Genomic DNA, 25334 nt, shown 5'->3' with positions numbered 1-25334 from the left:
GCCGCGACCGGGAGGTCCGTGGGGCGACGCACAATTGGCCTAGCGTCGTCCGGGTTAGGGAGGGTTTGGCCGGTAGGGATATCCTTGTCTCATCGCGCACCAGCGACTCCTGTGGCGCAGTGCGCGCTAACCAAGGAAGCCAGGTGCATGGTGTTTCCTCCGACGCATTGGTGCGGCTGGCTTCCGGGTTGGAGGCGCGCTGTGTTAAGAAGCAGTGCGGCTTGGTTGGGTTGTGTTTCGGAGGACGCATGGCTTTCGACCTTCGTCTCTCCCGAGCCCGTACGGGAGTTGTAGCGATGAGACAAGATAGTAATTACTAACAATTGGATACCACGAAATTGGGGAGAAAAGGGGGTAAAATTTAAATAATAAAATTACAAATTAAAAACATCTCTCTGATGTAGTTTCCTGTGTGTGATCCAGTCATAGTCTTGACATTCAGCACAACCTGCTTTCTTGTCCAGACATTGTCAATGAAATGTCCAGTCATTGACTCTGTAATGCCTGACCAGAAGTCAGTTGGGAATGTCATGTGTGGAGCGTTCACTGGTGCCACCAGATTCTTCACAACTCTTTCATGTGTGTTTACATAGCATTTCTGTGCAATAGAATTTTTCATCTTTGATCCTGTACCGGGATTCAGCACCACTGTGAATGGCTGGTTGTTAGTGGCAATCATCTCAATAATTGCTTCATCCATCTTCTTGGCCGTTGGGTCTTTGTCCTGCCATTTTGCTTGTGTATTATAACGTTGTAAGATTGTAGCCTGCGATGTTTGTGACATGTCTATCACTTTTTCCTTGTGAAGAATTTGCCTTTGCTTTTTTCATCATTGCTTCCCCATGGGCTTTTGGATGGGTGTTCTTAAGGTGATTTCACAAGTTGGTGGTATTTTCTGATTTAGCCGTTGCTGACCACATGCCTACATCTTTATCACAAATAAGACACCTTGCTTTCCCTGGTTCCAATTCAATGTAATAGTCCCACACTGGTGCTCTGCTTTTCTCTGCCATCTGTAAAATTGATATAATCGTACACACACACACACACACACACACACGCACAGCTCTCTGAAGTGACAAGGATACTGAAGACACAAATACTCTCAACTGTTTGAATAATAAAACTAGAGTTGAAGTTACCTGTGATGAATGTTGAAAACAAAAACTGTCATTTCTATATGCAGGAGATCCTATTTTAATAATAATCCCCATGACACCTTCCAGCAAAATCTGAAAAGCGGTTCCTTCATTCATCTATTCCATGGGATATTTTTAGATTCACTTCAAATAAGGTCTGTGTTTCATGTAGGCTTACACCACCTTGACAATTTGATAACTGTGTAAATATCCATAGGACAAGGTACAGTAACTCTGATCAATATTGGCTAAATATAAGCGAAGATATTTTGGGGGATAGAGTGGATTTATGAAAATATGTTGACAAACGTTACCTTATCCTAGTGAGATTTTCACGGGTATCAAAACGCCGAGGCGGTTTAACCTGTTTGGCGTGCAAGCCCGACCTCGGACCGAAAATGACACCCCTGCAGGGCGCGAAATTCAAAATCTATTTTTTAAAAATATTTAACTTTTACACATTAACAAGTCCAATACAGCATTTGAAAGATAAACATCTTGTCAATCCAGCCAACATGTCCGATTTTTTAAATGTTTTACAGAGAAAACACCACATATATTTATGTTAGCTCACCACCAAATACAAAAGTGGACAGACACGTATGAATTATGATTATGAAGTATGAATTATGATTGAAGTAGCATGCACAACCAACCGAAATAAACTAAAACCAACCTAAAGAGCCCAGAAAAAACGACCTCAGATGACAGTCATATAACATGTTACACAATAAATCTATGTTTTGTTCATAAAAAGTGCATATTTTAGCTATAAATCAGTTTTACATTGATGCTACCCAAAAATGCTAATACATAGCTTGAGTCTGAATCCAGCCGGGAGTAGCCAGAGAAAATACATACACCAACGTCGGCTACTAATTACACCTCATAAAACATTTCAGAAAAACATATGGTGGATAACTAATGAAAGACAGATATCTTGTGAATACAGACAACATTTCCGATTTTTGAAGTGTTTTACAGCGAAAACACAATATATCGTTATATTAGCTAACATCATAAGCTAGCATAAGGCAGCATTGATTCTAGTCAAGCGCTAGCCTAGCACAGTTAGCAGAGTTAGCATTCAACAGTTCGACATATATATGAAAAAGCATCCCAAATTGGGTCTTATCTTTCTTGGTACTCCATCAGAATGTTGTAACGGGGTCCAATGTCCAGTAGAGTCTTTAGTTGGGTTCCAGAACGAATTATTTCCCTCTTTGGTTAGCTAGCACGATAGCATTGCTGCGCTAGAAAGCTTTTCTTCAAAAAATTCTTCCGTCGTTTCACATCTAAAGTCCAGAATAAATTGCAATAATATAATTAAAGTATATTGAAAAAACATACTTTAGGATGATTTTGTGACATGTATCAAATAATATCGTAGTCAGGCATCATATTCAACGTTATCTACCTTGTTCCAGAAGCCGAGATCAAATTATCCTTCGCGCCCGGATTTTTATTTTAACTGCGCAGGTCTCACAAGAAGTTGTGTTATTCAGTCCAGGGACGAGATATTCGACTCCTTTCAATTCTCACTTCCGCATTACAGTCTGACGAACGCCTCTGACGTGTCCCTATGGTCACAAGTCAAATGGCCTTTTATAGAGAAGGTCTTAAAGAGACACATCGCATTTTGGGAAACTCAATTCGGCTGGGAAAATGGCTGTAAAAATATTTCTGTTCGACTTAGAGAAACAATTCAAACCTTTTTAGAAACTACAGACTGTTATCTATCCAACAGTAGTAAATATATGCATATTGGAAAATAAAAAGTTTCTTAGGAGGCCGTTTGAAAATGTGCACACATTTTCCAGTTTTTTCAATATTCAGCGTGCAGCCATAACAGGTTTTAAGCCTGCACAAAACACAGACCTTATTTGAAGTAGATCAAGACATTCTCTATGGAAGACATGAACGGTAAAATAATGAAGGAACCCCTTTCAAGTTCAGCCGCAAGTTATTATAGGAATTATGACGCCTCGACTATTTCTCTCTATACAATTTGTATTTCATATACCTTTGACTATTGGATGTTCTTATAGGCACTATAGTATTGCCAGCCTAATCTCGGGAGTTGATAGGCTTGAAGTCATAAACAGAGCTGTGCCTCAAGCATTGCTAAGAGCTGCTGGCAAACGCAGTAAAGTGCTGTTTGAATGAATGCTTAACAGCCTGCTACTGCCTACCACCGCTCAGTCAGACTGCTCTATCAAATATCAAATCATAGACTTAGTTAATATATAATAATCACACAGAAATACGAGCCTTTGATCATTAATATGGTCAAATCCGGAAACTATCATTTCGAAAACAAAACGTTTATTCTTTCAGTGAAATACGGAACCGTTCCGTATTTTATCGAATGGATGTCAACCCTAAGTCTAAATATTGCTGTTTCATTGCACAACCTTGAATGTTATGTCATAGTTATGTAAAATTCTGGCAAATTAATTACAGTCTTTGTTAGGAAGAAAGCAACCATCCGGTTTGGAGCGAGCGGTCGCATTTGCATTCGCTCTGCAGGTAGTATAAATTTTCATTTCATTTTCATTACATTTCATTATAGTACAACGGTTAATTTGTCTAACCTTAGCAATTTCTTCTTAGCTAGCTACTTAGCCGTCTGTGTATAAAAGATAATTGCGTAATTATCGTATTCCGTCGTCTATCGTAGTCCACACTGCTATCTGCCCAGCAGCTAGCAAACGTCCACCGTCTACCGAATAGTAGTATAAACTTTTCATTACATTTCATTATAGTACAACGGTCTGATTTTCATTTTCACTACAGTACAACGGTTTGATTTGTTTGATCTTAGCTAGCTACATAGCCGTCTTTGCATCAAACATAATTGTGTAGTTATTGAGGTTCGCCAGCCAGCTATTTTCGCCCTAACGTAACGCAACGTAGCCAAACACTGCTAGCTAGCCAGCTTCCCACCGAATAGCAGCATTGTAGAAACGAGTGCATTACAACGGAACGACTTGATCAGTGTAGTGTTGGCTGACTACACAGTTGTCTTTGCTATCTTTGATTTGTATTTGTTCGATCTTAGCTAGCTACTTAGCTGGCTACATAGCCGTCTTTGTATCGGTGATAATTGTGTAGTTATCAAGGTTCGCTGAGGTTCGCTAGCCAGGTATTCTCGCCCTAACGTAACGTAGTCAACCCTGCTAGCTAGCCAGCTAGCCACCGATTAGCAGCACTGTAGAAACGATTACATTACAACGGAACGACTTGACTTGTGTAGTGTTAGCTAGCTACATAGTTTTCTTTGCTATCTTTTTATCTAAGATAATTGTGTAGCTTTGAGTAATTATCGGTTAGCTAGCCAGCTATTTTTCGCCTGCCGCGCTGCCGTCCTCCTACCTAGCCAACACTGCTAGCTAGCCAACTTCTACCGAATAGCAGCACTGTAGAAACTTACATTTCAACGGAACGACTTGATTAGCGTAGTGTTAGCTAGTTGTCTTTCCTGTCCTTGTATCCATGATAATTGTGTAGTTTAGAGAAATTTAGTGAAATTGTCGAGGTTACCTAGCCAGCTTCACTTTCAACAACGTAGCCACTGCTAGCCAGGCTACTTCACCAGCCAGCAGCACTATATCATTTTAGTCAATAAGATCTTGAATGTTATTCTTATTTTTTGCAACGTAAGCTTAACTTTCTGAACATTCGAGACGTGTAGCCCACTTGTCATTCTAATCTCCTTTGCATTAGCGTAGCCTCTTCTGTAGCCTGTCAACCATGTGTCTGTCTATCCCTGTTCTCTCCTCTCTGCACAGACCATACAAACGCTTCACACCGCGTGGCCGCGCCCACCCTAACCTGGTGGTCCCAGCCCGCACGACCCACGTGGAGTTCCAGGTCTCCGGTAGCCTCTGGAACTGCCGATCTGCGGCCAACAAGGCAGAGCTCATCTCAGCCTATGCGTCCCTCCAGTCCCTCGACTTCCTGGCACTGACGGAAACATGGCTCACCACAGATAACACTGCTACTCCTACTGCTCTCTCTTCGTCTGCCCACGTGTTCTCGCACACCCCGAGACCTTCTGGTCAGCGGGGTGGTGGCACCGGGATCCTCATCTCTCCCAAGTGGTCATTCTCTCTTTCTCCCCTTACCCATCTGTCTATCGCCTCCTTTGAATTCCATGCTGTCACAGTTACCAGCCCTTTCAAGCTTAACATCCTTATCATTTATCGCCCTCCAGGTTCCCTTGGAGAGTTCATCAATGAGCTTGATGCCTTGATAAGCTCCTTTCCTGAGGACGGCTCACCTCTCACAGTTCTGGGTGACTTTAACCTCCCCATGTCTACCTTTGACTCATTCCTCTCTGCCTCCTTCTTTCCACTCCTCTCCTCTTTTGACCTCACCCTCTCACCTTCCCCCCCTACTCACAAGGCAGGCAATACGCTTGACCTCATCTTTACTAGATGCTGTTCTTCCACTAACCTCATTGCAACTCCCCTCCAAGTCTCCGACCACTACCTTGTATCCTTCTCCCTCTCGCTCTCATCCAACACTTCCCACACTGCCCCTACTCGGATGGTATCGCGCCGTCCCAACCTCCGCTCTCTCTCCCCCGCTACTCTCTCCTCTTCCATCCTATCATCTCTTCCCTCTGCCCAAACCTTCTCCAACCTATCTCCTGATTCTGCCTCCTCAACCCTCCTCTCCTCCCTTTCTGCATCCTTTGACTCTCTATGTCCCCTATCCTCCAGGCCGGCTCGGTCCTCCCCTCCCGCTCCGTGGCTCGACGACTCATTGCGAGCTCACAGAACAGGGCTCCGGGCAGCCGAGCGGAAATGGAGGAAAACTCGCCTCCCTGCGGACCTGGCATCCTTTCACTCCCTCCTCTCTACATTTTCCTCTTCTGTCTCTGCTGCTAAAGCCACTTTCTACCACTCTAAATTCCAAGCATCTGCCTCTAACCCTAGGAAGCTCTTTGCCACCTTCTCCTCCCTCCTGAATCCTCCTCCCCCTCCCCCCCCCCTCCTCCCTCTCTGCAGACGACTTCGTCAACCATTTTGAAAAGAAGGTCGACGACATCCGATCCTCGTTCGCTAAGTCAAACGACACCGCTGGTTCTGCTCACACTGCCCAACCCTGTGCTTTGACCTCTTTCTCCCCTCTCTCTCCAGATGAAATCTCGCGTCTTGTGACGGCCGGCCGCCCAACAACCTGCCCGCTTGACCCTATCCCCTCCTCTCTTCTCCAGACCATTTCCGGAGACCTTCTACCTTACCTCACCTCGCTCATCAACTCATCCTTGACCGCTGGCTACGTCCCTTCCGTCTTCAAGAGAGCGAGAGTTGCACCCCTTCTGAAAAAACCTACACTCGATCCCTCCGATGTCAACAACTACAGACCAGTATCCCTTCTTTCTTTTCTCTCCAAAACTCTTGAACGTGCCGTCCTTGGCCAGCTCTCCTGCTATCTCTCTCAGAATGACCTTCTTGATCCAAATCAGTCAGGTTTCAAGACTAGTCACTCAACTGAGACTGCTCTTCTCTGTATCACGGAGGCGCTCCGCACTGCTAAAGCTAACTCTCTCTCCTCTGCTCTCATCCTTCTAGACCTATCGGCTGCCTTCGATACTGTGAACCATCAGATCCTCCTCTCCACCCTCTCCGAGTTGGGCATCTCCGGCGCGGCCCACGCTTGGATTGCGTCCTACCTGACAGGTCGCTCCTACCAGGTGGCGTGGCGAGAATCTGTCTCCTCACCACGCGCTCTCACCACTGGTGTCCCCCAGGGCTCTGTTCTAGGCCCTCTCCTATTCTCGCTATACACCAAGTCACTTGGCTCTGTCATAACCTCACATGGTCTCTCCTATCATTGCTATGCAGACGACACACAATTAATCTTCTCCTTTCCCCCTTCTGATGACCAGGTGGCGAATCGCATCTCTGCATGTCTGGCAGACATATCAGTGTGGATGACGGATCACCACCTCAAGCTGAACCTCGGCAAGACGGAGCTGCTCTTCCTCCCGGGGAAGGACTGTCCGTTCCATGATCTCGCCATCACGGTTGACAACTCCATTGTGTCCTCCTCCCAGAGCGCTAAGAACCTTGGCGTGATCCTGGACAACACCCTGTCGTTCTCCACCAACATCAAGGCGGTGGCCCGTTCCTGTAGGTTCATGCTCTACAACATCCGCAGAGTACGACCCTGCCTCACACAGGAAGCGGCGCAGGTCCTAATCCAGGCACTCGTCATCTCCCGTCTGGATTACTGCAACTCGCTGCTGGCTGGGCTCCCTGCCTGTGCCATTAAACCCCTACAACTCATCCAGAACGCCGCAGCCCGTCTGGTGTTCAACCTTCCCAAGTTCTCTCACGTCACCCCGCTCCTCCGCTCTCTCCACTGGCTTCCAGTTGAAGCTCGCATCCGCTACAAGACCATGGTGCTTGCCTACGGAGCTGTGAGGGGAACGGCACCTCAGTACCTTCAGGCTCTGATCAGGCCCTACACCCAAACAAGGGCACTGCGTTCATCCACCTCTGGCCTGCTCGCCTCCCTACCACTGAGGAAGTACAGTTCCCGCTCAGCCCAGTCAAAACTGTTCGCTGCTCTGGCCCCCCAATGGTGGAACAAACTCCCTCACGACGCCAGGACAGCGGAGTCAATCACCACCTTCCGGAGACACCTGAAACCCCACCTCTTCAAGGAATACCTAGGATAAAGCAATCCTTCTGCCCCCCCCCCCCCCCCCCTTAAAAGATCTGATGCACTATTGTAAAGTGGCTGTTCCACCGGATGCCATAAGGTGAATGCACCAATTTGTAAGTCGCTCTGGATAAGAGCGTCTGCTAAATGACTTAAATGTAATGTAAATGTAAATGGTCTTCACACAGTTCACAACTGCCACGCCCTGGAGTGGTTTTTATTCTCTATTTTGGTTAGGCCAGGGTGTGATTAGGGTGGGCATTCTATGTTTCTATTTCTTTGTGTTTGGCCGAGTGTGGTTCCCAATCAGAGGCAGCTGTCTTTCGTTGTCTCTGATTGAGAACCATACTTAGGTAGCCTTTTTCCCACCTGTGTTTTGTGGGTAGTTGTTTTCTGTTTTGTGTCTGCACCTGACATAACTGTTTTGTTCTATTTTGTTTCAGTGTTCAGTTTGATTAAATATCATGAACGCTTACCACGCTGCACCTTGGTCTCCTTCTACTTCATACTTCATACGATGAGCATTACAGCAGCCAGCCAGGCGACCCGAACTGCTGCATTTACCCTGACTCTGCTTGCACTGAACGCAAGAGAAGTGACACAATTTCCCTAGTTAATATTGCCTGCTAACATGAATTTCTTTTAACTAAATATGCAGGTTGAGAAAAAATATTCTGTGTATTGATTTTAAGAAAGGCTTTGATGTTTATGGTTAGGTACATTTGTGCAACGATTGTGCTTTTTTCGTGAATGCGCTTTTGTTAATTCATCACCCGTTTGGCGAAGTTGAAGTAGGCTGTGATTCGATGATAAATTAACAGGCACCGCATTGATTATATGCAATGCAGTGATTATGTGAAGATTGATCGTTTTTTATAAGATACGTTTAATGCTAGCTAGCAACTTACCTTGGCTCCTTGCAGCCACAAGGTCCTTCTGATGCTGCACTCGCGTAACAGGTGGTCAAGCCTGCCACGCAGTCTCCTCGTGGATTGCAATGTGATCGGCCATAATCGGCATCCAAAAAGGCAGATTACCGATTGTTATGAAAACTTGAAATCGGCCCTAATTAATCGGTCGAACTCTAGTAGCTCCTAGCTAAGACCTACCACCTGGTTACAGAGGTAGGCAGGTTGGTACTCTTACTGTATTAGCAGTAGCTGGATGATCCCACCAAACTGTATGATTCCTTTCATCAAACATACTTATAACCTCTGGGACCTCACTCAGGAGAGAGAGAGAGAGAGAGAGAGAGAGAGATTTGTTTGACCTGAGACTTGGGCTTTATCATGAGTCTCTGTTAAATCTTTCCTTAGAGTATATCGCTTTGAAGTAGACTTTGAGCACACACACTCACACAATCCTATTTTCCTTAACCTAACTGAAATCTTAAACTCCTAAACCTAACCCCTTACCCTAAAATAGCCTCTTTCCTTGTGGGGACTTGCAAAATGTCCCTACTTGTCCTAATGTTCCTTGTTTTACTGTCCTTGTGAGGAATTCTGGTCCCCGCAAGGATAATAAAGCCAAATACACACACACACACACTCCTCACAAATCCCTCAGATGTGTGTGTTCAAGGCTGCCATGTACTGTAGGGGTATCATGAACCCAAGCAATCTGCGTGATGATGGCTGGGGGGTGGTCCAAAGGGGTGCTAGGTCCCACGTTTGGAAGTTGGATAATGAAAAAAATAATTAAAACCTGAAACAGCTTTTTCCCGCAATCTAGAGCCATAATCATTATGTTTAATTCTACAGTGCCTTCAGAAAGTATGCATACCCCTTGACTTATTCCACATTTTGTTGTTTTACAGGCTGATTTTTTTCTCTCACCCATCAACACACAATACCCCATAATGACAAAGTGAAAACATGTTTTTAGACATTTTGGGGAAATCTGTCTGATTGTAATTACAGAGCAACTTTCATTTCACGCCCCTGCCTGCCTCCCTCCACACAGCTGCTCTCTTACTCTAACTATGTTAATGTGCCAAGGCCTTGTTGTTGATTTGATTTGGTCCTGTTTTTCTCTCCCCTAGACAGGATGTTGTTAAATACGTGTGCATACGCTGGAGTGTTTCTCTAGTCTCTCTACTACCCCTCTGTTCTTTCCATCCTCCCGTCACACCCTTTGAGTAGCAATGTTTCCTGAGTTGGAGGGGTGCACAATCCACTTGTCACTTAAATGTCGCTGGATTGATTGCTGTCATTGTACTCCTGCGACTCTTCAATGCTCTTGCTTGTGCCTGACCTTTTTTTTTACCGTTAATATTACGACCGCGGAAATGTTTGTAATGACCTGTCAAACACAACCCCGGTAATGGCTGAAATGGGATCAATGGAATACAATTGTTTTACCGTTGCATCTCTAAGAACGATAAAGCTTGGGATTCAGCGCATCGTCTCGACACTTACGTCACAAGAAAGAGAAGAACGATTTGTGACATTGAAAAAAAGTTATCATTTAATACTGTTGAAATATTTACAAATTAGAATCGCTGAGATGAAAGCAACTTCGAAAAAAAGAACACTCGGATTACAGTGATATTATGTCTGATCTCGCAAATAATGTAAAGTTTGTATAGATAGGTGTAATCCGTGGCAATTTTATCATGTAAAACTTGGTGGGCCAAAACAAGATTTAATATTGGGGCTGCATGCTAGCAAAGCCACTACACAACACTGAACAATACATTAATTGCACTAAAACGGTACATAAAGCTGTCCCAACAGCAGTACCAACAACTTACCACTGCTACACCTGGCTATCAGCGGAGACTTGTCTGGCTGCTAAACAGTTCATTTTCGCTGCCAGACGCCATTTTATCTGTGGCCAATGACCTTGAGCCTTCTTGGATGTGCACTTCTGATATAACTCTATGGCAGCACCTAAAGGGCTTGGATTTTCAAGCTCTACCCTTAGACATGAGTGACAGAACACTGAGCCAATCACTCTATAACTAGAGAATATTACCAACCCCTACGCTCTGTATTTTCCGCTGGCTGCCCCACCACCACAGAAAGCACTGAGCTAGGCTGAAACACCTGCATTTTGGAGCTGCCTTACAAAAATGATCTCTTGCTTTTTTTGAGTATGTGGATTTATTAACTCAATGATTATTTTTTACATTGTTTGTAAACTGATGTGTGACAAATAGTAATATATGTACAGTTGAAGTCGGAAGTTTACATACACCTTAGCCAAATACATTTAAACACAGTTTTTCACAATTCCTGACATTTAATTATAGTAAAATGTTCCTGTTTTAGGTCAAATTCCCTGTTTTTGGATCACCACTTTATTTTAAGAATGTGAAATGTCAGAATAATAGTAGAGAGAATTAACTGACCAAACTGACCTAAGACAGTGAATGTTTACTAGGATTAAATGTCAGGAATTGTGAAAAACTGAGTTTAAATGTATTTGGCTAAGGTGTATGTAAACTTCCGACTTCAACTGTATATGTATCGGATGAGGTGAGGGGCGTGACCTTTCGAAGTTAGCATTTTCAATTGCTTGTTATAGCGCCACCATGTGGCCAATATGCATGAGAGGGTGTGGCCCTTGACCGTTTACAATCTTGCAACGTTGCACACTCCTGGGCCTTACCGTCTCACAGGAATTTGTATTTTTCACTAAATCAGCAGAAGTAAAATAATAATTAACGACAACAAATACAATATGGTTTCACCAGCTTCGTTGCTGAACCTCTAAAAATTGTTTTAAAAAATAAATAAAACGGGGACAAAGAAACACACTGTCTATATCAAGTCGTACAGTTTGTGTCTAGACACTGATAGCTCTGTGTGCACATTTGAGCTCCAACCAGGAAGGCTCTCCTAACCAAAATCACGTTCAAACCACCGTCTCCTCTTTCATCACCTCTCCTCTCCTCTTCAAACGTGAAACTATCTTCTCTCCCCTTCTCCTCTTTCATCTCATCTCTCCTCTTCTGTCCTCTCTTCTCCTCTCCGCTTCAAACGTGAAACTATCTTCTCTCCCCTTCTCCTCTTTCATCTCATCTCTCCTCTTCTGTCCTCTCTTCTCCTCTCCGCTTCAAACGTGAAACTATCTTCTCTCCCCTTCTCCTCTTTCATCTCATCTCTCCTCTTCTGTCCTCTCTTCTCCTCTCCTCTCCACTCCTATGCAGGCTCCCTGCTGTAGACCACCTGCTGTGAGATACAAACATTAGGCAGAGCTGACTGATGGCACTGTTAGTTTGCTGTGTGTGTGTACCTGTTTTGTATGCTTGTGTACTGAACATTAGCGTCATCATCATTGCAGCAGTACTAGGCTAGCAGCTACGGTAGTAATGCAAAGACGTCATTGAGCTCTGCGGTTGTTTTTATTTTGGGATTCTTACTGCGAACAGTTAATGGTTTATTATACTCATGAAACTAGAGATCAACAGTAAACGGACACACACACACTGACGCACTGTTCTCACGGACGGACAGACACACACTGTCCTTTCTTTCTCTCTCACACACACGCACGCACGCACACAGACACACACACACACACACACACACACACACACACACACACACACACACACACACACACACACACACAGACGCACACACAGACGCACTGTCCTCACGGACGGACAGACACACACTGTCCTTTCCTTCTCTCTCTCTCTCTCTCTCTCTCTCTCTCTCTCACACACACACACACACACACACACACACACACACACACACACACACACACACACACACACACACACACACACACACACACACACACCCTCCTCAGTCAGTCACCTCACACAAATCCAATGTAGTGTGCAGTTCTGATCAGTGGGCATTGAGTACTGTACAGGCTTCCAGCTGTGATGATTGGGTCTTTAGAGAGAGAGAGATGAAAAGCTGCTCAGACTGAGTGGAGCTGTTACTGAGAGTGGGGGCAGAGAGAGAAGAGGGACAGAAACACAGAGACTCTGGGGTCAGCTGGAATTGTGTGTGTGTGTGTGTGTGTGTGTGTGTGTGTGTGTGTGTGTGTGTGTGTGTGTGTGTGTGTGTGTGTGTGTGTGTGTGTGTGTGTGTGTGTGGAGCTGCTACACTGTTCCTTTAACTAGGTCTACTGTAACCCCTAATGTGCTTGAAGTGGAGAGTCTTATTAATAAAGCGAATTTTTCGTTGTTATGCGGACACTGAAAGAGTGAATGGCGTGTTGAAACAACACATTATGGGAATAAGTGTTCATCTGGTTCCAGATGTACTGGAAATCTCCTCCCAGTTCAGTGCAAACTCCTCATTGGTCACCCAATTGAATGTACTGCCTCGGTGTGTGTGTGTGTTGTTGTCGTTTTTAAGTGTGTTTGTGGCTCTTCTCTAAGTGTGTGTGTGTCTCCTTTCTCCGCAGCTGTCGGACCAGCAATAGGAAGAGCCTGATTGTGACATCCAGCACCTCTCCTACACTACCCAGACCACACTCACCACTACATGGACACCCAGGTAAGACACAGACACACACACACACACATATAACCCTCATCATATATGGAGCTTTTATATGGTCTTTCTTAGCTGGAGTACATTTTTTCCATTGCAGTTCATTATAACATAAACAAACAGCATGCTGTTTCTCTCTGGGGGTTTTCAGCAGAAAAGTCTACATGTGGTCCACCAGAAATACAGCATCACATCAGTGTTTTCCGTAAGTACATGGAGTAGCTAGCCAAAAAGCAAAAGTAGCCAGCCAGGGAGTTCCAGGAAAGAAATTGCAGAACATGCTCTATTTTGGTGGCCTCTGGCACATTCTGATGACTTGATTCCATCCAAAATACACAACTAAATTATTGAAAACGTTAAAGGGATACTTTGGAACTTTTATCTGCTTCCAAAGAGTCAGATTAACTCGTGGATACCATTTTTACGTCTCTGTGTCCAGTATGAAGGAAGTCAGAGGTAGTTTTGCTAGCCAATGCTAACTAGCGTTAGTGCAATGACGGAAGTCTATGGGTATCTGCTAGCAAGAGCACTCCAAGAAAACGTTCCCAAGTTACAAACTCTTAAATACATTTTTATTATACTGTAATATTGTTCTAAAAGTTGAATGAGGTTTTTGCCGATTTCAGCTCTTACTTCGGAGACAATCCCACAACACCCCGCGTTCAGCGTCCCACAGTGAGGAAATAAAAATCCATGCTCACCCTTCATATACGTGTGGGTAAAAAATATTATAAACTTGTGGGTTAGTAGTATGGAGCTAGCTATCAATTGCATTAGTATTCATCAAGATGGCCAAGCTTTGTGTGGTAGCAGGGTGTAGTGTAGCAGCACTTGCTATGCAAATGTGACTATGCCTCTATGGCTATGCAAATGAAACACTTTGTAAAAAAGTGTAAAAAGTGGGACTTAGTATCCCACTTTGTAAAAAGTGGAATACATTTATGAGAATGAGGCAGGCGAATTGGGCATCTACTCGTCAATCTGCAGAGAAAATGTCATCCTTGAGAACTTCCACGGCTATCAACAATGGAAGTCGCTCTTCAGCAAAACGTTGCTTTTCAAAGTGGATGCTGTCCCTACCAACAACGTGGCTTATAAGGTATCACAAACAGCCAGCAGCACCTGCAGTAATTATCAAGGCTTCACTGGGTAAGTGAAAGAGCTCATTAACATATCTGCCAACTGCTGGGAGCTAAATTCTGGTGCTGTCATACGTGTGGATGGCGGGCTAAACCCTAACGCGACGGTTCGACCATTTTTTTTCGATTGTGGATCTGGTGGCATTTCAGAGAAAGGAGCCCGGTTTTCTTTAGAGAGGTGTAGTGTGGATTTTGCTCATTGGGAAATTGAATTCCTGCAGCTTGCCGCATTACTTTTTGGAGCCACTGGTTGTCTGCACTTGGGCTGTCTGTAGCGCCGGGGGAGTTTTCTATAGAGGCTGCCTGCGGGCTAAATAGAACGCTTTGGTCACATTAGCTTGGTATAACATTAGCTAGCTATCCTCTTCCTCAGTTTCTGGAGTAATTTGTCACTGATTTCTTTATTGCTGGCAAAGTGAGTTAGATTTTGTTTGTGTTCTGCCATATTTCGATAGCATAGACAAGTTCGTCACTGCTATGGGCTAGTAAATATCCTTAACTTCTACTTCATCACAATCCCGGATCCGGGAGCACCCCCATCAGTAAAAAAGCTGACTAGCATAGCCTAGCATAGCGTCACAAGTAAATACTAGCATCTAAATATCATTAAATCACAAGTCCAAGACACCAGATGAAAGATACACATCTTGTGAATCCAGCCATCATTTCGGATTTTTAAAATGTTTTACAGGGAAGACACAATATGTATTTCTATTAGCTAACCACGATAGCAAAAGACACAACTTTTTTTACTCCACCATTTTTTTCCTGCGTAGGTAGCTATCACAATTTCGACCAAATAAAGATATAAATAGTCACGAACCAAGAAACAACTTCATCAGATGACAGTCTGATAACATATTTATTGTATAGCATATGTTTTTGTCACACCCTGGCCTTTGTTATATTGATTTTCTTTATTAGTTTAGTTAGGTCAGGGTGTGACATGGGGGATGTTTGTGTGTTTTGTCTAGTTTAGGGTGTGTGTATTGTTTAGGGGGTTTTGTAGTATGTATGGGGTTGTGTTCAGTGTAGGTGTTTAGGAAAGTCTATGGTTGCCTGATTTGGTTCTCAACCAGAGACAGCTGTTTATTGTTGTCTCTGATTGGGAGCCATATTTAAGGCAGCCATAGGCTTTAGGTGTTTGTGGGTAATTGTCTATGTTGAACGTTTGTAGCTTGTGTATGCACTAACGTTTGTAGCTTCACGGTCGTTTGTTGTTTTGTTTTGTAAAAGTGTTCGTTTCGTGTTTCGTCATCTCTAATAAAAGAAGATGTCCTCATATCCCGCTGCACCTTGGTCTGCTTATTATGACGATCGTGACAGTTTTGTTAGAAAAATGTGCATATTTCAGGTATAAATCATAGTTTTACATTGCAGCCACCATCACAACTCTCACCAAAGCAACTAGAATAACTACAGAGACCAACGTGAATTACCTAAATACTCATCATAAAACATTTATGAAAAATACACAGCGTACAGCAAATGAAAGACAAAGATCTTGTGAATCCAGCCAATATTTCAGATTTCTTAAGTGTTTTACAGCGAAAACACAATATAGCATTATATTAGCTTACTACAATAGCCAACCACACAACAGCATTGATTCAAGCCAACAATAGCGATAACGAATAAAATATATTAATTTTTTCACTAACCTTCTCAAACTTCTTCAGATGACAGTCCTATAACATCAGATTACACAATACATATAGAGTTTGTTCGAAAATGTGCATATTTAGCGGCACAAATCGTGGTTATACAATGAGAATAGTAGCCAAGCTACAAACAAAATGTCGGGAGAAATCTTGGGAGAGGCACCTAATCTAATCAGTAACTAATCATAAACTTGACTAAAAAATACAGGTTGGACAGCAAATGAAAGATACATTAGTTCTTAATGCAACCGCTGTGTTAGATTTTTTAAATTAACGTTACTACGACATACAGCGTGCGTTAAAGCGAGACCGCACCGAAATTAATGGCGGAATAGGAGTTTTACATTTTTCAACAGAACAACGAATTAACATCATAAATAGTTCTTACTTTTTGATGAGCTCCCATCAGAATCTTGGGCAAGTTGTCCTTTGTCCAGAGGAATCGTTGCTCGGTTGTAGATTGTCGCCTTCAACTTTGGAATTAGCAGTAAACATTAGCCATGTGGCGAAGACGTGTCCAACTCACTATAACGCAGCACTAAGAAATATCCGAAAATCGCAATATACTGATATAAACTGATATAACTCGGTTTAAAATAACAACATTATGATGTCTTTAACACCTATATCGAATAAAATCAGAGCCGGATATATCTAAGGCCTATAACGGGAGCTTTCCAGAACGCAATCCTGAGGTCTGTCTTGCGTCATGGCGAATGTTGAAAAGACTGCACCCCACGTTCCAAGCCCATTTATATGGCCTCAGATCTGCCTAGCAACTCCATTCTAATTCTCACTATTTGCTGACATCTAGGGGAAGGCGTATGCAGTGCATCTCGACCAATAGAAGACATGCAAATTAATAAACTGACCCCAGAACAGCCTGCCTGATTTCAGATTTCTCACTTCCTCACAGGAAAATTGCTCCAACTTGAGTTCTGTTTTACTCACAGATATAATTCAAACGGTTTTAGAAACTAGAGATTGTTTTCTATCCAATAGTAATAATAATATGCATATTGTACGAGCAAGAATTGAGTACGAGGCAGTTTAATTTGGGAACGACATTTTTACAAAGTGAAAACAGCACCCCCTATTGAGAAAAGGTTTTAAGCTAGCCAGATAGACAGTGATAGCCGCAGGCAAAAATCAGGCAGAGAGGGAGGAGAGAATCCACTTTCTGTTTCATCTGCTGCTGGCTTGATAATGTTCACTCCCCCCCAAAAAACACATGTCATTGATTCAATTACATTGTTACTCTATGAAGATTGTAATTGTGTCAATATGTTGTGAATATTGTAGAAAATTCCTCCCAGCCGTTTTCCAAACTAAAACGGGAAGTAGAACTTGGTGCGCACCAGTTTACCATGTACAGTAGGCTACAGATGGCTCACCGTGTGAGTCATCAAAATTACGACCTTGCGTTCGGGCCTTTCCGGCAATCTTTGTGGTTTTTATGCGGGGAGCATGAATTGTACAATTGTAATCTAACAAGTCATTTTTTAAGTTGTAATTAGTTTATATACCTCACCAACTATATAAATATCTGATAGGGTCCATTATCTACCTGGACTTTAACAACCTTACCTCCCAGACGGGTCAAATTAGTTGTGGTATTGAGCTTTTTGCCACCCGCGGAAACAACTTTGAAGACGACGACCACAAAATGTGAAATCCTCAAAAGTTACGAGAAACCTGCGCCGCTATGTCAACAGAGCTCAGTTCTTATTATCGGATGTTGCGAAATCCGACTTAAAAAAAATATATAATGCTAATAATATGTTAGAGAATGACCTCGTTGAATGATTCAATTATAATCATATTTGTCTTGGTAAAATGTATGTTATTAACATAAGGAAGTGAAAGGAAATCAGCAAAGCCTGTTTTCACGCACTCTGGGTAGACACCTTTCAATGAGTCTGTTACCGGCTGTTTAGCCAACTAAAAAATGTACATACAATTATGTATTTGCATACGACCCAATTAGGAGCTGAGAATACACACTGAGCTCTGCACAGTCAGGGCCTAGTGGCTCTGCTGTTCCTGTGACATTAGAGTGTGTGTCTGTGTGGATTGAACCGGAACCACTGCATGTGGAGACAACCGTTCCATGACATGGAAAAGTGCTAACACAGCATGGATCCACCCAGCAAGTCACACATACAGAGAACACTCATACACGTTCAGTAAATAGTGTTCACTGGTTGTTTAGTCAGAGTCAACGTGTTACATACTGTAGCTCCTTGTCGCTGGGGATTGTGTGCATGTCTGTGTGTGTGCACGTGCGCTAGGGGTGTGAACGTTTTAACATTAAAACATTTAAACGAAATTGGGATCCTTAATGTTAAGAAAAATCCCTAATAGATAAACAATGTTTTTTTTGTGTTTTTTTCCTCCACCGAATTAAAATCAAAGTGCAGCTTGCTCGCCTGCTCTTAATCTTCGCTAATGATGTGAGTGTGTTCAGTCTTCGGCCTGTTGCACGTAGAATATCCTAGCCTATTCATTGATGATAGGCCCTGCTTTACTGAAGTTGCAAAATACAACATTCCATTGCGAAATACAGTTTTTGATTGTGGATAGATAGACCTAGTGCAGGGTTCTGACTCCGTCTGCCTGGTGGCCGACCCGCTTATACTATGTCCCTCCTCTCTCTCGCAGTCCCTCGCTAGCTCGCTATGAAAGATGTGAGCGTTTGTGTTCTCTGGAAGTACGGCAACTAATCTGTCTCATCTGTTCCAAAAATATTGAATCTTAGGAGTCGATTCCTAGCAGAATATGTTTTCTTTCTACTGAATGTTATGGTAAGTCACGGTATTTAACTAACTTTAAAGTTATTTTTTTTTAGGAGAGAGTGGTCTGCGTGCAGGCAGCTCAAGATTATTTGATTGACAGGTCTGCCCACCTAGTGATGGACGTTAATCCCGGTTCAGATGGGGCATTCCTATACAGACAAGTAAAATGCCCATTCAGTGGTGCTTCGAAACTATCTCCAGAGAAGGTTTTGTGTCAACGTTTGAGAAGCTGTAGTGTACCCTTACAGACAAACAAACATGCCGTAGCCCCGAGGCGCTTTCAAGAGTATATGTCTGCGGTAGATATAACTTTATTGCCCGGCCCTAGCGGTCATGCGTAATAGGTCCTTTATTCTGCATTGTGAATTGATGTGGAATTTTATGTTTTTTCTCTGAATGTTATGATGTTTAAACGTTTAGCAGAATTGTCCACTTGTCACATCCCTAGCATGTGCATGCATGCGTGCCTGTGTGTTTATCTCCGTTCAAGTGTCTCCAGCCCTGATGCAGCAGCCTAATGTAATCTGACAGGTTAAGGTGAATGCTCTGACAGCTTGCCATGCCGGTCACCACACACACGCACGCACGCACGCACGCACGCACGCACACCCCTCTTCCAAAGAGATAGATATAGAGAATGAGAGAAAATTGTAGGAGAGAGAGAGAAAGGAGATGGAGAGAGTAACAGACAGGCAGACAGGAAATCCCAGCACTGTCTCAACAGGGGCTGTGGCCGTGTGTTCTTATTGGTGGATTAAGTTGAGCCTGGTGACATTTAATGAAATGCAATCACAACCAGCTCATTTCCTCAACAGGAAATAATAAAACTGCAGAGGCTGTCAAGCACATACGCTCACACGCATGCACACACACACACACACACACACACACACGCACACGCACACGCACACGCACACGCACACACACACACACTTTGGGTTGAAGGACATGCAGGAGGAGAGAAGCTATGACCTTGACCTCTTGCTTCTATTGGCTTCTCTGTCATCGCTCCCTTTAGTGCACACACACATATGCACTCAGTGGCCAGTTTATTAGGTACACCACCACGTTCACGAAAATGGTTTGGTCCTACAGAAAGTGAGTCACGTCGCCGGCCGTGGCTTGCTATACTGAGCACAAATATAAACTCAACATGCACAAACAATTTCAACGATTTTACTGAGTTACAGTTCATAGAAGGAACTCAGTCAATTTGAATAAATTCATCAGGCCCTAATCTATGGATTTCACATGACTAGTCGTGCAGTGGTGCAGCCATGGGTGGGCCTGGGAGGGCATTGATCCATCCACTTGGGAGCCAAGCCAACCCACTGGGGAGCCAGGCCCAGCCAATCATAATGAGTTTTTCCCCACAAAAGGGCTTTATTACAGACAGAAATACTGTCCAGATGGCTGGTCTCAGATGATCCTGCAGGTGAAGAAGCCGGATGTGGAGGTCCTGAGCTTGCGTGGTCTGCGGTTGTGAGGCCGGTTGGACGTACAGTACTGCCAAATTCTCTAAAACGATGTTGGAGATGGCTTATGGTAGAGAAATGAACATAAAATTCTGTGGCAACAGCTCTAGTGGACATTCTTGCAGTCAGCATGCCAATTGCACGCCCCCTCTAAACTTGAGACATCTGTGGTATTGTGAGGTGTGACAAAAATGCACATTTTTAGAGTGGCCTTTTATTGTCCCCAGCACAAGGTGCACCTGTGTAATGAACATGATATCCTGTCTAGGATCAGCGTGGCGCTAGCGGCACCCCCCCCCCCCCCCACTGAAAAACCAGTGCCGCGAAATTCAAAAAAAATATATTTTTAAAATATTTAACTTTCACACATTAAAGTCCAATACAGCTAATGAAAGACACAGATCTTGTGAATCCAGTCAACATTTCCGATTTTTAAAATGTTTTACAGGGAAGACACAATATGTAAAGATGTACATCTATTACCTAAAAACACATTAGCATAATCCACCATCTTTTATTTGTCCACCAACACCAGTAGCCATCACCAATTCGGCTAAACTAAGATATTTATAGCCCCTAACCAACAAAAAAACTCATTAGATGACAGTCTGATAACATATTTATGGTATGGGATAGGTTTTGTTAGAAAAAAGTGCATATTTCAGGTAGACTTCATAGTTTACAATTGCACCCACCATCACAAATGGACTAGAATAATTACAATGAGCAACGTGTTTACCTAACTACTAATCATCAAACATTTCGTAAAAATACACAGCATACACGAATCGAAAGACACAGATCCTGTGAATACAGACAATATTTCAGATTTTCTAAGTGTCTTACAGCGAAAACACAATAAATCGTTATATTAGCTTAGCACATAGCAATTAGCAGCCCAGCATTGATTCTAGCCAAAGTGAGCGATAAAAGTCAACATCGCCAAAAGATATTAATTTTTTCACTAACCTTCTCAGAATTCTTCCGATGACACTCCTGTAACATCACATTACAACATGCATATACAGTTTGATCGAAAATGTTTATATTTAGCCACCAAAATCATGGTTAGACAATGTGAAATGTAACTCAGCTGGTCAGAATTTGTCCTTGCGCCACTTAGACAGTGATCTACTCTTATACATAAATACTCATAAACGTGACTAAAAAATATAGGGTGGACAGGGATTGATAGACAATTTAATTCTTAATACAATTGCGTTATTACATTTTTTAATTTATCCTTACTTTTCAATACAGTTTGCGCCAAGCGAAGCTACGTCAAAAAACATGGCGTCCTAAGCCACTAAAATGTTTCGACAGAAACACGATTTATCATAATAAAAATGTCCTACCTTGAGCTGTTCTTCCATCAGTATCTTGGGCAAAGGATCCTTTCTTGGGAGAAATCGTCTTTTGGTGGAAAGCTGTCCTCTTGCCATGTGGAAATGTCAACTGCGTTCGGGATGAACTGAAAAGCGTGCCCAACTTTTCACATCGTTGCAAAAATAAATGTCCCAAAATCGCACTAAACGGATATAAATTGCTATAAAACGCTTTAAATTAACTACTTTATGATGTTTGTAACTCCTATAACGAGTGAAAAGATGACCGGAGAAATATAACAGGCTAAACTAACGCTTGGAACAGGAGAGGGTCGGTGTCTTCCACGCGCGTTACGCAGCAAGAAAAGACTTGCTAGCTAAAGGTTTTTTTCATTTGTAGGGCCTGTGAACGAGCAATCGACCCCGTTGGAATCGTCATCACGTAAAGGCATCCAGGGGAAGACGTAAGAAGTGTCCGTATAGTCATAGCAACGACAGTGCCCTTTTAACTGACTTCAGAAAAGTGGCCAACATTTCTCAAATCTGACTCCATGTCAGGGAAATTGCTGTAGAATGGGCTCTGTTCCACTTAGAGACAAAATTTCAACTCCTATAGAAACTATAGACTGTTTTCTATCCAATAATAATAATAATATGCATATTGTACGATCAAGGATTTTGTGGGAAGCCGTTTAAAAAATTAGCCACATTAGCATAAATAGTCTAAACAGCGCCCCCATCCCCAACAGGATATGTCACACCTGTCAGGTGGATGGATTATATTGGCAAAGGAGAAATGCTCACTAACGGGGATGAGACACATTTCTGCACAAAATTGGAGAGAAATAAGCTTTTTGTGCGTATGGAACATTTCTGGGATCTTTTATTTCAGCTCATGAAACATGGGACCAACACTTTATATGTTGCGTTTATATTTTTGTTCAGTATACAGTATCTTCAGAAAGTATTCACACGTCGTGACTTTTTCCACATCTTGTTGTCTTACAAACTGGGATTCAAATTGATTTAATTGTCGTTTCTAGGTCAACGATCTACACAAAATACTAATGTCAAAGTGGAAGGGGGAAATATATGCTTTTGGGGTAAGTCTCTAAGAGCTTTGCATACCTGGTTTGTCCAATATTTTCACATAATTCTCCAAGCTCTGTCATATTGTTTGTGGATCATTGCTTAAACAGCCACTTTAATGTCTTGCCATATATTTTCAACTCCAGTGTATATTTGGCCTTGTTTTTTAGGTTATTGGCATGATGAAAGGTGAATTTGTCTCCCAGTGTCTGTTAGAAAGCAGACTGAACCCAGTTTTCCTCTAGGATTTTGCCTGTGCTTGGCTCTATTCTGTTAATTCTTTTATCATAAAAAACATCCTAATCCTTGCCAATGACAAGCATATCCATAGCATGATGTAGCCACCACCATGCTTGAAAATATGAAGATTGATACTCAGTGTAGGTGGTTTGGTTTGCCCCGAACATGACTCTCTCAATATGGAAGTGGTCAGATGACGCGGATGCTAAGCTACATAACTGTTTTGCTAGCACAGACTGGAATATGAACATCCAATCGCATTGAGGAGTATACCAACTGAGTCACCGGATTCATCAATAAGTGCATCGACAACATCGTCCCCACAGTGAACGTACGTTCATATCCCAACCAGAAGCCGTGGATTACAGGCAACATCCGCACCGAACTAAAGGCTAAAGCTGCTGCTTTCAAGGAGCGTGATAGTAATCCGAACGCTGATGAGATCCCACTATGGCTTCAGACGAACCATTAAAAAGGCAAAGCGTCAATACAGGACTAAGATTGAATCCTACTACACCGGCTATGACTCTCGTCGGATGTGTCAGGGCTTGCAAACTATTACAGACTACAAAGGGAAACCCAGCTGCGAGCTGCCCAGTGACGAGAGCCTACCAGATGAGCTAAATGCCTTATATGCTTTCTTCGAGGCAAGCAACACTGAAGCATGCATGAGAGAACCAGCTGTTCCGGACAACTGTGTGATCATGCTCTCCGTAGCCAATGTGAGCAAGACCTTTAAACAGGTCAACATTCACAAGGCCGCGGGGCCAGACGGATTACAAAGACGTGTACTCAGAGCATGTGCGGACCAACTGGCAAGTGTCTTCACTGACATTTTCAACCTCTCCCTGACCAAGTCTGTAATACCTACATGTTTCAAGCAGATCACCATAGTCCCTGTGCCCAAGAAAGCGAAGGTAACCTGCCTAAATGACTACCACCCCGTAGCACTCACGTCAGTAGCCAATAAGTGCTTTGAAAGATTGGTCATGGCTCATATCAACACCAGCATACCACCACAACAGATCCACAGATGACGCAACCTCAATCGCTCTCCACACTGCCCTTTCCCACCTGGACAAAAGGAACACCAATGTGAGCATGCTGTTAACCCTAGTGCCCACAAAGCTCATCACTAAACTAAGGACCCTGGGACAAAACACCTCCCTCTGCAACTGGATCCTGGACTTCCTGACTGTCCGCCCTCAGGTGGTGAGGGTAGGCAACATCACATCTGGCACGCTGATCCTCCCTCCTGTACTCCCTGTTCACCCACGACTGCGTGGCCAAGCACGAATCCAACACCATCGTTAAGTTTGCTGACGACACAACAGTGGTAGGCCTGATCACGGACAACAACGAGACAGCCTATACGGAGGAGTTCAGAGACCTGGCAGTGTGGTGCCAGGACAACAACCTCTCCCTCAATGTGAGTAAGACAAAGGAGCTGATCGTGGGCTATAGGAAAAAGGAGGGTCGAACACGCCCCCATTCACATCGACAGGGCTGTAGTGGAGCAGGTTGAGAGTTTCAAGTTCCTTGGTGTCCACGTCACCAGCAAACTATTATGGTCCAAACACACTAAGAAAGTTGTGAAAAGGGCACGACAACGCCTTTTCCCCTCGGGAGACTGAAAAGATTTGGCATGGGTCGCCAGATCCTCAAAAAGTTATACAGCTGCACCATTGAGAGCATCCTGACCGGTTGCATCACCGACTGGTATGTTAACTGCTCGGCATCTGACCGTAAGGCGCTACAGAGGGTAGTGTGTACAGTCCAGTACATCACTTGGGCCAAGCTTCCTGCCATCCAGGACCTATATACTGGGCGGTGTCAGAGGAAGGCCCAAAAAACTGTCAAAGAATCCACTCACCCAAGTCATAGATTGTTCTCTCTGCTACCGCAAGGCAAACGATAACGGAGTGCCAAGTCTAGGTTCAAAAGGCTCCTTAACAGCTTCTTCCTCCAAGCCATAATACTACTGAACAATTAATCAAATAACCACCTGGACTATTTGCATTGACTCTTATTTTTTTATTTAATTTAACTTTTAACTTCATAGGAACTTGACTCTGTACCGGTACCCCCTGTATATAGCCTCGCTACTGTTATTTTACTGATGCTCTTTAAATATTTTTTATATTTTCTTATATATTTTTTTACTTCAGTTTATTTTAGTAAATACATTCTTAACACTTCTTAACTGCATTGTTGGTTAAGGGCTTAAAAGTAAGCATTTTGCAGTAAAGTCTACAGTTGTTGTATTCAGCTTATGTGACAAACAATAAAGCACATTTTTACTCCTGAACATTATTTAGGCTTGCCATAATA

General features: G+C 43.2%; 1 protein-coding gene across 6 annotated transcripts in view; it reads left to right on the top strand.

The window, feature by feature from the left end:
- LOC129855548 (microtubule-associated serine/threonine-protein kinase 2-like) overlaps window positions 1-25334 on the top strand; it is a 270030-nt gene that overhangs the window by 170839 nt on the left and 73857 nt on the right. For 4 of the 6 annotated variants that reach the window (XM_055923331.1, XM_055923329.1, XM_055923335.1 and 1 more), the window contains 2 exons: window positions 13191-13282; window positions 13431-13484. In XM_055923331.1, coding sequence (XP_055779306.1) covers window positions 13191-13282; window positions 13431-13484 — 146 coding nt within the window. The remainder of the gene's footprint in view (window positions 1-13190; window positions 13283-13430; window positions 13485-25334) is intronic. The other 2 variants (XM_055923332.1, XM_055923333.1) reach the window with 1 other exon arrangement.

The sequence above is a fragment of the Salvelinus fontinalis genome, chromosome 5 (genome assembly GCF_029448725.1).
Source record: "Salvelinus fontinalis isolate EN_2023a chromosome 5, ASM2944872v1, whole genome shotgun sequence".
Lineage (NCBI taxonomy): Eukaryota > Metazoa > Chordata > Actinopteri > Salmoniformes > Salmonidae > Salvelinus > Salvelinus fontinalis.
The sequence above is the reverse complement of the archived record's forward strand: the minus strand, read 5'-3'. Positions and strand labels throughout refer to the sequence as shown.